The sequence below is a fragment of the Carettochelys insculpta genome, chromosome 2 (assembly GCF_033958435.1).
Source record: "Carettochelys insculpta isolate YL-2023 chromosome 2, ASM3395843v1, whole genome shotgun sequence".
NCBI lineage: Eukaryota > Metazoa > Chordata > Testudines > Carettochelyidae > Carettochelys > Carettochelys insculpta.
The window spans coordinates 152,245,704-152,259,345 of record NC_134138.1 but is presented as its reverse complement, the minus strand read 5'-3'; the positions used below and the strand labels follow the sequence as shown (position 1 = coordinate 152,259,345).

The 13,642-nt window shown below is 42.7% G+C and overlaps 1 protein-coding gene across 6 annotated transcripts in view; it reads right to left on the bottom strand.

Moving 5' to 3' along the window:
* SEMA5A (semaphorin 5A) overlaps positions 1-13,642 on the bottom strand; it is a 596,575-nt gene that overhangs the window by 265,528 nt on the left and 317,405 nt on the right. For all 6 annotated transcript variants that reach the window (XM_074987855.1, XM_074987853.1, XM_074987858.1 and 3 more), the window contains 2 exons: positions 5,404-5,502; positions 1,260-1,473 (listed from right to left, as the gene is read on the bottom strand). In XM_074987855.1, the coding sequence (XP_074843956.1) occupies positions 1,260-1,473; positions 5,404-5,502 (313 nt within the window). The remainder of the gene's footprint in view (positions 1-1,259; positions 1,474-5,403; positions 5,503-13,642) is intronic.

Here is a 13,642-nt window from a genome sequence, read left to right as displayed (position 1 = left end):
TCTAACAATGTAATCAAGTGATTCCTATATTCTGTCAACTCAGAGATCAAAATGAGATATTAACATTTAAATGAACTGTAACAGTAGTAATGATATTGCATTGAATTCTCTTTGAAGTACAGAGCGAACCACCTGTTAAAGATAGTAAAGGGGCAATTGCTAAATGTTAACCCATGTAGACAAGTACTGACAACGTTTGGGAAATAAGTCTCTAGGACTGCCTATGTTTGCTTAATGGCTTTAAACTGTCATGAGAAGCCTGAGTTCATATAAGATATTTTGGACCTGATCATTTTTGTCTCTTGTCTGCTTGGATGCTCTATGTGGGAGGATTCAAGTCACAAGACTGAGATCCCTGGATACCCTGGTACCCCTAAAATTGACTTTGAATTGATTGATAACTCTGGACTAATGCTGAAAGAACTGAAAGGACTACAAAGCTCAACAGCTCTACTATGAATTTTTATCTCAGTATTCTATGAATGACTCCTATGAAACTAATCTCTTGACCAGTTACCACTCTCTTTTCTTTCTTTTTAAATAATATTCATTTCATTATTATGGATTGGCTATAGCATATATTTGGGGTAAGATTTGAAATGTTCATTACCTGGGGGGTAATGTATGCAATCCTTTGTGTTTGGTAGCACTTTTCTCGTGTGATGAATAAGATCTTCAGTAATCCTCACTGAAACTGATTTGAGGGTCTGAGTGGAGGCCTAACATTGGGTTGCTTTAAGGAAACTGTGTTGTTGGCTTCTGGGTAACCAATAAGGTATCATAGAGGCTGTTATGTGCTGGCTCAGTAAATCTTAATATTGGAATATTCACCAGCTTTGAGGAGTGAATACCTCATTCTTTGCAGTTTGGACCTAACTGAATAACCTCAGCTGGCCTCTGTGGGATCCAGGTCACAGAAGCATAATCTCATGTGTGTGTTTGTTCATGTAAATTCTATTGATTGTATTTTTAACTAAGTAACAAATATTGTACATACAGTTGTATGTACATTAGAGACAGGCTGACCCCTTTAAAAATATGACCCACAATGTCCTGCATCGAGGTATTGTTAGTTGTATTATGTATCGATTTTGCTTTGTCTCACAATCCAAAGAAAGGAATGCTCTGAAACAATTTTTAAGATCACAAAAGCATTTTTAAAAACCCACATATCCAAAGCACAGGCTTTAAACAATGTCTGTAGGAGGAAAATGGGATATGACAAAAAACCAAAAGCACTGAGGCTTGGCAATACTTACCATTGAGCCACTTTGAGTTGTACTGTGCTGTACGGAGAGGAGGCAAAGCACCCAGACTACGATAAATAGCGGGATCCCTTCCTGGAAAATCCATGGCTGTAGCAGCATATAACTCCCCACTGGAAGTGAGAAGAGCTGTGGAATTGTGTTGGGGACTGTAAGGGCAGCGAGCCATGCCACTGATCTGATCATGTATCTCTGTCAGGTTGCTTAACTGGAAGAGTTTAAAAAAACAAATACATAGGACTTATGAGTCAAACCATGCCCTCGGGGAGAAAAACTCTATGGCCCCAGCAATTGTCTCATGTTACCATTTATGGGTGCCAAGCAAACTTCTTTAACATCTTTTTTCCATGCCTGTGTCAGGGGTGCAATGGTTTTCTGGCCTTTTTGTCTTTCAGATAAAAAAAAAAGTGCGTGCATGAAGGGGGAAAACATTTATATTAATGAATTAAGGACGATACTTAAAAATGCTATTTATCAGCAGCAACTTGGAAAGCAAATTGTATACATAAAACCTTTCTGAAGTTTCAAAATCAAGATGTGTCTTGATTATCCTCTCCCATCCTATGCAATAGTAGGATGAAAGCCTTCTTAACTATCACTTAGATATCTGGAAAACTCAGTTAAATGGCATCTGCCATAGATAGCGATGCAAGTCACCCTTTGGTAAACCAGAAAAATTGCAATGGCTGTCCGGTATAATTTTCCAGCACTTGAAGATGTCACATTTGTAAACATGAGTCAGTGAAGGCTTTTCTTGTCTTGCCTTTGAATATAATACAGTGCCATCTTCAAGTATTAGCGGACCCATCCTGCAGCTATGGCTAGTCATACACCATCAACAAGAAAAGGGCAGGAAAGAAAATGTGTTGTACTGATTACAGCACAGAAATTGGACCTGATTAGGCACCTTGAAAGAGGAGAAAATAGGAGCCAATTTATGAAAGAGCTTGGAATTGGCTCATGGATGATCTATGATGTTAAGGTGCAGAAGGCAAATGAAATTCGTGTCAGCTGCTGAGACAAGCAAAGCAACTGAGAAATGATGTATTTTGTACAAGCCAAAACTGGAGCAATTAGATAGTGTATTGGATGAATGGCTTTCCTTGAAGCGTTCTGAGGGAGATCCAATTTCTGACCCAATGTTGACTGAAAAGGACTTTATCAGCAGTTGGAAATGACTGTGATCTGTGGGATTTTTTGTTTTTGCTTTTTGATGGTTAGTTGGCATGTTTTAAGATACAATATGGTATTAGAAGATTTGATGTCTCTGGAGAGAAACAGTCTGCTGATCACAAGGCTGCAGAGGAATATTGTGTGTTTTTTCAGAAGCTGATTGGGGAGCATGGAGTAACCCAGACAACATCTACAATGCTGGTGGAACAGGATTCTTTTGGCATTGCCTGCTGTCTTCAACCCTTGATGGTGCAGGTGAGGTTGGTGCACCTGGATCCAAGAGGAACAAGGACTATATCACCCTGCTTACATGTGCAAATGCTGGCAACACACACAAAATCAAGTTGCTAGTGGTTTCAAATTTCAAGTGACCAAGGGCATTCAAGTGTATTGTTCATCTACCAGTGTAGTGCAAGGCACAGCCTATTGTGCGAATGGTCAAGGATATATTTTTGTATTGGTTCCACCATATCTTTGTTCCTGCTGTGAAAGACCATCTGAAAGAACTTGGAGTGCTAGAAGACACCCACTTCAAAGCATCCACATCCTTTCTGTACTGCAGGGGAAAGAACTGGACACAATATTCCAGATGAGGCCTCATCAGCGCTGAGCAGAAAGATAGAAGTTAAAAAAAAAAGAAAACCAACAAATCAGCTGGAGGAGGGTGAAGAGCAGTGAGGTGGTGGAAGAAAATTACTTACTGCAAGTGTATATTAAGTTAAGTGACATTTGCTGTAAATAATTTTCCTCCCCTTCCTCCCTACCTTTATGCCCCTCACCTCCTCACCCCCCATGATTTGTCAGTTTTAATTTCTGTTTTTTTTCTTATCTCTCTCTTACATTTTCGTCATGCCAGTTCATTATTTCCAGAGCTGAAGAAGTGGGGCTGCCCCATGAAAGCTCAGCAGCTAATCAATTATTTGTTAGTCTATAAAGCGCTACAGGATTGCTGTTATGTTTGGTGAAGATAAGACTCTCACGGATACCTCTCTGTGACTATTTATGGTGGTAAGAAGGAATTGAAGGAGGGCACAACCAACAGTGCTCCTTTTACAGCTGCATTCATGCCCCACCACAGCAGGTGCCAGAGCCTAGTCCTCTACAGACACCACTGAGAGAAAAACCTCTGGCATTTGCTAGAACATGCATCTACTAAGCAACTCAAATGAATAAGCATTTGAAGAGCTTAACACACTTGATATGTGGCTGTCTCTCATCTCTTATGTACCACTATATTGTGAAATATAAAGTGTAAAATTCTAAGAAAGCATTCAATAAAATCACTCAAACTCATATTTTTACCATAACTGGACTCTGAACTCATTCTAAAAATCTCTTTTCTCTCTGTACCAATATTCAGCTGTATGTGTCGTATTGTATCTGGTCCTAAAACCTAAGATGAATTTCAAAAGGTTCAGTATATATCAGTTGTGTTTGTGAACATGCCTTGGAATTAAAAAAAACAAAAACAAAAACATTTGTTCCACATTTTTTTACTGGAAAAAAAATATAAGAAACCTTTTTGATCTTCTGCTAATATTTCAGAAATAATCTTATTTGAAATGACATGCTGCATGTATTTTAAATCATTCTGATAAATCTGAAATACATTTGAGAAAAAGCTAAGAAAAGGTACTTAGATTTTAGGCCAAACCTATGAAGTCTATTTTTAATTGATCACTCTACTTTGCATATTGCAAATGCAGCTGTTTCATTTCTTGTAATGCTGGAAGTATGTGTAGGTATTGCTTACATTGAACACCAGACCTACTTCTTCAGTAGGGCAAGTCAAAGCAACCACCCTGGGTCCGGCGCCTGCTTGTCAATAAAATCAGGACTGTCCCAGTGCATATCTCTTTGCCCCCCTCTCCCAAATGATGTGCAATCAGGATGACATTTGTCCCATATTCTAGTGACAAGGTGGGTAGAAAGGTAAGGTGGGTGAGGGCTGAGGAGGCAGGTGGGTGGATGAATGGCAAGGAGGACAGCAGTGGTCAAATGCATGCGGGTTGAGCCAGATGGTATGTGAGGAGATGAGAGGGGAGGTGAGCAACAGGCAGGCAGGAGGAGTGAGGAGACGGGTGAGTGGACAGACAGGGAGGAGGAGAATGGCCATTGGGCGGATGGATGGGAAGTGCTGGATGGATGGCAAAGAAACTAGCAGGGAGGCAAGCGATAGGCAGGTGGGCAAAGAGACGAGTGGCAGGCGGACAGCAAAGAGGCAAGTGCAGAGGCTGATTTGTCCTGGGTCCTGCACCACTCTAAAGATGCTCTCGAACACTGTAAGACTGACAAGCTTATAGGGTGAAACAGCAGTGCAAATTTCCCTAACCTACCTGCCAACATCCCTCATCTCTAGTGTGAAGGATGCTTTTATAGAGCCAAGAGGCTGTTTCAGTCTTTCTCAGACAACAAGAGGGCTAAATGCATTCAAATAAGATGGTGATTTTCATGACGTGGCAGTTGGTTCACTGTGGAAATCACAAAAATCCATACAGGAAATGGATAAAATAGCTTCTCAATCTGGAGTGTGGGAACCCCTGGGGAGCTGCAAGCAAGGGGCTGTCTTAGCAAAAGCCGTACCACAGCAGGCTGAGGCCTGGTCCCTGAGCCTCATCAGCTGAGGCTGAAGCTGAAGCCTGACCACTGTATCTTTAGTGGAGTCCCTGTGGCATGGTGCCTCCAGGCAACTGCCCAGCTTGCCACCTCCTAATGCTGACCCTGGCTTTTATAACGCAGAAAACCATTTATTCTCACACAGCCGAGCTGTGGAGTTCTAAGAGCATACTGTGGTGGCCTCAGAAAGATAAAGGGTGAGAACCCCGGAGACAGATGATACTTTCGGTTGCTATCTAGGGCTGTATTTGAACTAACAGTCTGTTAAGTGAAATATCCTGTTACCAATCTGCACAGACTCTTAGAGCTGCTCTGTTTCACAATGGCAATAGTCATCATGTACTCATACCGTCCGGTTGGTGCAAATAGGAGTGAAAGCATTGGTTCCGCAAGTGAAGAGCCGGTCACCCCCCACGAGAAGCACGCGGATATAGTTCTGGCACTCTTCCTGTGATGCAAGAAAGAAAAAATAAAATTCAACAATGTTACATCGAAAAGGGATGCCCTTTAAAACCTGAACATCAAGGCTAGTTAACCATATTTGAAAACTTAGATAAGCAATGCCTGAACATACCTGATGAATGAGAAATCAATAAGCACTTAGACTGGATTCATAACTATAGTATAAGAATCCATTCTATCCTTGAGAAAAAACCCATAATAATCAAATAAAGCTGTCCAGTATTCAATGCATCTGCTAATTTGACATTTTAAAAAGTCCAGTTAAGTTTTCTACAAGCTATATACGACCTTGAATAAACTGTCAATCCCAAAAGACCAAATGATGCATCTCACAAACAGGCCAGCCCACAGGGCGTGGATGATCAACAGGTCGCTAGCTCAGGTTTGTTGGAGCTACCATAGATATCGTTTATGAGCTAGATCTGCAAGTGAGGATTTGGCTCTATTACTTTAACACATCACATTGGGGCTGTGTCTACACGTGCCCCAAACTTCGAAATGGCCATGCAAATGGCCATTTCGAAGTTTACTAATGAAGCGCTGAAATGCATATTCAGCGCTTCATTAGCATGCGGGCGGCAGCGGCGCTTCGAAATTGACGAGCCTTGCCACCGCGCGGCGCGTCCAGACGGGGCTCCTTTTCGAAAGGACGCCACCTTCTTCGAAGTCCCCTTATTCCCATGAGCTCATGGGAATAAGGGGACTTCGAAGTAGGCGGGGCCCTTTCGAAAAGGAGCCCCGTCTGGACGCACCGCGCGGCGGCAAAGCTCATCAATTTCGAAGCGCCGCTGCCGCCCGCATGCTAATGAAGCGCTGAATATGCATTTCAGTGCTTCATTAGTAAACTTCGAAATGGCCATTTGCATGGCCATTTCGAAGTTTGGGGCACGTGTAGACATAGCCTGGAAGTGTATTAAACTACCCACAAGAGATACATTACTCCAAGCACTGAAGTTCCTCAGGATAGCCTCTAAAATTTCATCTTTTCAAATAACATGTAATCACCCTGAATTAATTATGTTACTGATTTTTAGCCATTACAGTGATGTGATGTTTTTATTATGTTTAGATTCTGAAATTGGAGAAATTAAGATGGCAACAAAAACTTTCATGGTTGGCTCAGGTATGCATTTCCTGGCAGAAGGCTTTTTGCTGTAATAGTAAAAATCTATTAGAATTGCAAATCAAGATACAAACACTTCTAATACAGCCTGAGTTCACTAAAACTCAAGAGGGGGGAAAAAAGAACCTTGTAAAAAAACAGCTTACAGTCACTTCTGGTTTGAATGAATAGCCAAACAGCATTTGACTTTGCTTCTACTTCTCCAGAAGGTCTTCGGCTAAAGTTTTAAAACACATTGGAATTTAGCAACGTGAGTCCTGATATTAACAGAAGTCATGAAGGTAAATCCAAACCCTTTGAAAAGGCACCATGTTGTCCTGCAGAAAGCACCATTTTCTAGACTTAAGCTACAAACAGTGACATCAGATGCAGTTGTGCATATGTTGTGCAAATAAACAGCCATCTGAACCCACTGGAGCATATTGTAGAACATGTGGCTCTGCCTTGCACTGAGTATATCCACGCATCCATCAAAAAGGGACAAATTAAGACATATGGGCTATGGCTACACTAGAAAACTTTTCGACAAAACAAAACTCACCGCTTATCCACACACAAAATGTGTTTCGTCAACAGTTTGTGGACAAAACTTGGCACTTCTGCTGACAACCTTCTGCCTCTCCCAGATGAGGAAGAGTACCTTTGTCGACAGATTCTATCAACAAAAAAGCTGTGTGGATGCTCTGGGGGGCCCTTCCATTGATAGACAGGGCTTCCAGGACACGGGGCAGCCCTGTCTGCTGTGCTTCTGGTCGGCTGTTTTGTCAAGATATCAGTTGGGCAGTCCAGCTGCTCTGTCAACACAGTGGATTGCTCTTGCCATCCACTTTGGTGTATGGCTGCATTCCGTCAACAGAAGTTTAGTCAGAAAATCTCTGCCGACAGAAACACCAATCAACAGATGCTTCCATTGTTGCTGTAGCCATTGTGTCTGAGCTATACTGAGAGGAAAGGAAGGATCTGTATGACATGAGTGGTGATGAGTGGGACAAATTCTGGCCTGACATAACCCTGCAATTGCAGTGACTTCACCGGGGCTGTGCTGTGCTCATTATGCAAGCTAAAGCCAGGAAGCCATATTATCCTAAAGTGAGCTGCAGGGAGCATGTTCATCATTGCCTTTACTACAGCTACAAAAATGTACCACATTTTCCTCATTGCAGCCTCTCTCCACCCACAGTTGCTTGCACATGGAAAAGTGTACCATACATTTCAAAGACAGCAGTAGGAGGCCATTAGAGCCAGCAGCAAAATATGCTTTCGGGTCCATCGTGACAGCCCGCACCACGGACACAGGCGGTGAGTTGTGTGGACCCATGGTGCCTAGGCTCCATCAATAGTGGGACTTTGGGACCCGGAGTCCACCAATGTCAGGGCTGGGTCCCTCCCCTAGTCTCACCTGCTGCCCCACATGCCTCCCTCAAGCATCCCTAGGGCAGCCTCACCTGAGAAGACCTGACTTTTGCCTGGTATTTCCTGCAGCCAGCAACGCCGCTCTGAGTGCTGTCCATTGCTGCTTGCTGCCATTGCAGCCTGGCTACAATGAGCAGCCCTGACAGCAGACTGACTGCATCTGTGGAGGGAGGCGGGGCGTGCCATTCCCCTTTCCTCCTCCAACTAACTCCAAGTGGAGTCCTTCCTGCCTGGGGCTTGGGTGAGTGAGTGTGGTTTTGGGAGTTGGGGAAGGAGAGCAACAGGAGAGAGGGAGGGGCGAAGGAGGGAGGTCCTAGTGCCAGCCCCTCCCACACTCCAAATACCTCATGTCCATCCTAGAACATTCACTCCTGTGCCCCATTCTTCTGCCCCAGGCCCTCCCACACCCCAAACCCCTCATCCACACCACAGAGCCTGCACCCCAGCCCTCTGCCTTGGCCCTGAGCTCTTCCCACACCTCAAACCCCCCTACCTGAGCCCCTTACAAGGCAGGTGTTGTGGGGCCAGGACTTGGGCCTGCTGTAGGCATCACCAAAAATTGTAGACACCTGCTGCCTTTGACCATGGACTCCTGTCCTGCTCTTGCAGGAATACAAGAGAAGAGGCACTGGCCAATGTCCCACCTCCCCTAGTTGTGTTTGTGAGGGCACTGTTTGCTTAGCTTGATAATCAAAACAAACCTTTGTAAACTGAACAAGCTCTAAAAAGATTGAAAAACAAAAGGGAAAGAACTATTGAGTCCATGAGTCAAATAATCTTAAGCATATTTTTTTCAAACCCTTTTCTTCAGTGCCAAGTACAAAAAACCCAAACACCAGTGCATGAGGCTCTCAGCTAACCTGCTACTCATTACAACAAGAAGTCCTGTGGCACCTTATAGACTAAGAGTCTATAAGTCTGTTAGTCTATAAGATGCCACAGGATTTCTTCTTCTTTTTCAGATACTAACATGGCCACCCCTCTGCTACTAGTCATTAAAATTCAATTTGTAAAATCCTCTACTACTTTAACTTAAGGTTTTCTAACAGTGTAAGATTCAGACTGCAGAGGTCACCTGGCACTCAAAAGGAAGATGGCTGCCTAATCCCAGACCACCTCACTCAGCAAATATAGTTTCGTCTTTAATGATTACTTCCCTAGCAAACTGGCAACAAATTACTGCCATGAAAGTTTACATTAATCCAATGGATAAACTTCAAACTATTGTACATAGATTCCAATGAAAAAATGAGGGGAAACAAAAGACCTAAGTCTGAATCACCAAAGCAGTTATAAAGGGAGATCACAAGGTCATAGCAGAACCTAGCCTACAATATTGTGGCACTGAAAGAATTATTAGAATCACAGAATATTAGGGTTGGAGGAAACCTCATGAGGCCATCTCATCCAATCCCTGCTCAAAAGAGGACCAACCCCAACTAAATCATCCCAGCCAGGGCTTTGTCAAGCTGGGACTTAAAAACATCTAAGGAGTTTCCGCCACCTCCTAGACAACCCACTCCAGTGCTTCAACACCCTCCAAATGAAATAGGCTTTTTTTCTAATATCCAATCTAGATCTCCTCATCTACAATTTGAGGCCATTGCTTCTTATTCTGTCATCTACCATCACTGATAAGAGTCTAGTTCCATCCTCTTTGAAAACACGCTACCCCCTCCCCCTCACCACTCAGGTAGTTGAAGGCTGCTATCAAATCCCCCCTCACTCTTCTCTTTTCCAGATTAAATTAGCCCAGTTCCTCAGCATCCCCTCATAATTCAGGTTCCATGTTGATTTTTGTTATCCTGTGCTGAACTCTCTGAACTTCACACCCTCTCTATAAGGAGGTGCCCAAAACTGTATGCAATTCTCCAGATGTAGCCTTATCAGTGCTGAATAGAGGGGAATAATGACGGTGCTCCTACTAATGCAGTCCTATAAGCTGTTGGTCTTCTTGGCACCAACGGAACACTGCTCATTCATATCCATCTTCTTGTCCAACATAATCCAAGGTCCCTTTTCTGCAGAACTGCTGCTTAGGCAGTCAACTTCCAGCCTGTGGAAGTATGTGAGATTCTTCTGTCCCGGACTCTGCACTTCTCCTTGTTTGAACCTCATCAGGTTTCTTTTGCCCCATTCCTCTAATTTTTCTAAACTACTCTGGACCCTATCCCTATCCTCCAGAGTTATCTACCTCTACTCTATCTTAGTATCATTCACAAACTTGCCAAGGGTGTAAGGTGCATCCCATTACCTAGATCATTAATTCCTCACAGATTGACTCAAAAAAATACTCAATAGCTAAAGATTTTCATGGCCTTTGTAAAGACATATGTAATGTAAAATTGCCAATGGCTCACTGGAAAAATGAGCTGACGAATATTACCATTGAAACCATTGAAATTAAAGAAGAAATTGTCCCCAGAAATCTTACACCAGGCAGACTGGAATAAAAACAGGATGACTTAGAAAACAGATCTTAGAGAAACTATCTTCAGCTCTCGGGCCCGGCTGAGGATTTAGAGGGGATGGATACTATCAGGTTTCTTCAGAAGCTTTTCTCTGTCATGTTATATTGGGCTCTCAGCCATCCACATCCGATATCAAAAAAGGCCCACTGAATACCTGGAAGTGGAAGGCAGGAATCTGATAAGCTCAGACACATCACCTTCCAGGTGCTTAAGTTCAATGATTAAGTAATGTTAAGGAATGAAGTGAAAAAGGAGAAACTCTTATGTACAGAGGTTGCAAAATTTCTTTTAACTGACTTCTTAGCTGAGCTTATCAAAAAGAGGTCAGCATTCAATGGCACCAGTAAATCCAGGGGAAGTTTCATATCAGCTTTCGTATCATATACCCATCCACCTTCACTTTGGATTTAACAGGCTCCTCAGTACATGTAAAAGCCCCTCTGAAGCTTGGCAGACACTCCAAAGATTGAAACTAGATTTCACCAAAAATAGCAGAATGGTTTAGGACCATAAAGAGCATGCCTCCACAAGTTCAAAATTCAACTTGTTTTCCTATGCATTTTTGTAGATAATGTTCACTTACACCATCTTTCCACTTCCAGAGATAATCAGCTAGGCTGAACTCTTCTGTTAATTACCTTTGGAACTGAGCAATCATGACTGTATAACACTGACATGCAGAGAACAGGGGTGGGTCCCTTTCTTCTGTCAGGAGCCATTAACCCACAGGGAAAAAAAAATCAGACATGGGCCACACACACCCTATGGGTGGGGGTTGCAGAGGTTTGGGGATTTCCCTAGGCTCCTTCCTGGGGCCAGAAATGAGGGGCATGGGATGCAGGAGGAGGCTGCAGACTTGGGATGAGAGGTTTGAAGTACAGGAGTGGGCTCTGGGGTGGAGGTTGAGGAGCAGGAGGGTGTTCAAAGCTGGGCAGAGGGTTCAGATTAGGAAGGGAGTTTGGCTGTGGAGCAGACTCAGGGCAGGAGCAAGGGATAGGGGCACAAGTGGGGGCTGGCGGCTGGGACAGAGGATTGAGGGTGAGGCTTACTTCAGGCAGCTCCTGGTCAGAGACACAGTGGGACTAAAGGAGACTCCCCCCACGCCCTGGCCCCATGCTGCTCCCAGAGGTTGTCATGATGTGGACAAGTGATCCTGCCACAGGTTCCTAGTCAATGCGCATTAAAGGACAGGTGCACTTGGGAATCAGAGCTTCCCTAATCAGCCATCACTGCACCTAAGGGCCACAGAGACAGGCAACCAGCCTCCCGCTGCAGTGGAAATTCCAGCACTGTGGGGAGAAGGGCAGGGTGTGAAAGGAATGCTGAGACTCAGGGTTTCTGGCCTGTGAAATGGAGACATGACATGGGCCGGATTAAATTAAGGAAAGGGTTGTATCTGACACGTTGGCTAGAGGTTCCCCACCCTGACAAAGGGTAATAATAATTTAATCCCTAAACTCAGATTAATAGCATTGTCCGCCGGCTAAAGTATTATCCACACTACTCATTACAGCATTCCCTCCTAGACATAATTTCTTCACTCGCTTTTCCCTCATTGGGCTGTGTAAGGGTAAGCAAAAGTTCCTTGGAACAGTTCACACTCCTGACGTGTAAAGCAGAATATAACCTAAGGCATGAACAGCGCTAGTTAGTTAGATTTTTATATTGTTGCACATTTTCATGTTTAGATTTTGTAATAGTTCATGTTTGCTCTATCAATTATAAATTTACATGTGATTGGTCTGTGTGTGTATATACAAATGATTCCAAGAAATAACTTTTGAGTGGTGCACACACACGTACACTCACATACAAAAAGTTATGTGGGTAGAAATATATTATACATCTTCTAGAATAGACAACAGTATTTACACAGTTATATCTAATTTAAAATATATTTGCATGTAGAGATGTTTAGACTCAAGAAAAAACTAGCAGTCCTTGAAAGACCAGATCCTTCTCAGTGTCAGCATTTTCCACTTAAATTATCCTAGGAATTAACTTATTCCTGGATTAAAAATTGTACTTATCTTCCCAATTATTTTCTATAAACATGGACTATACTTTTAAAACCATTTCCACTGATACAGGGAGCTGTTGACATCTCTTCCTTCTGTCTTTACCAGGGAGAGTAGAAATAAAACGAATATCTGCTCAAGATTCACTAAGATCATTAGCCTCTAGCCTGTCAACATCTCTCCCTTGCTCTTTGCTTGAATAAATAGACCCATTATGTAATTTCTGTGGGAAATAAAACAGCCTTATTGTTACACAAAACCCTCAAAAAATATTGGGCAACTGGTTGTATATAGTTGCCAGAAGTGCACGTATACGATCTGGCATTCCAAATGTGTCCCATTGTAACACAGTGTCCCTTTGTATAGGTACCAGCCTAGTTTGATATTGGAGGGAATTTTTAAAAAGAAACACCTTAGCTTTACCAGTCTTTTACACACCTTTAGAGGACACCCACACCCTTAAGGAAAAATCCATTCTTTGCATTTACATAGGGCATCCTGCAACACATTCAGATAATTAAAGCAGGCAATCTTACTAACTCTCTTCCTATACTACTATGAGATAACCTTATCTCATGACCAATGCCAACACCATGCTTAAGACAGTTTTTGGATATTGTAATCACCTTCATGTGTTGCAAAATGTCCTGTGGAGATGCAAATAACAGATTTTTGATTTAGAGCATGTGTAACTTCTCAAGGTACAGAAAAGAATGACATAGGTAAGTTTCCCATCAAAAAGGGATTAACAAAAATTAGAGATATAATACAAGACCACAGACTGGCCTTTTTCAGTTACATGTTTAAAATATTTCCTACCACTGTCTCACTGTTCCTTCTTTCAGTGGAAATGCTCAAGGATTCATGCAAGGATAGGGAGCAACTGATCTCTTTTGTCTCCCAGGTTAAGAAATGTGGCATCAAATGTTTCCTTAAAAAAAATTACATATGGGTTACCCAATGGTTGACAGAACCATCTAAGTCTCAAATTAAAGTGGGAAAAAAGAATTTTGCCTTACTACCACTAAAGAAACCTGAGTTAACGTGCAAGGTACTTTAAACCTTTATCCTTGTGATTCTTCCCCAACATGGAATTAAACA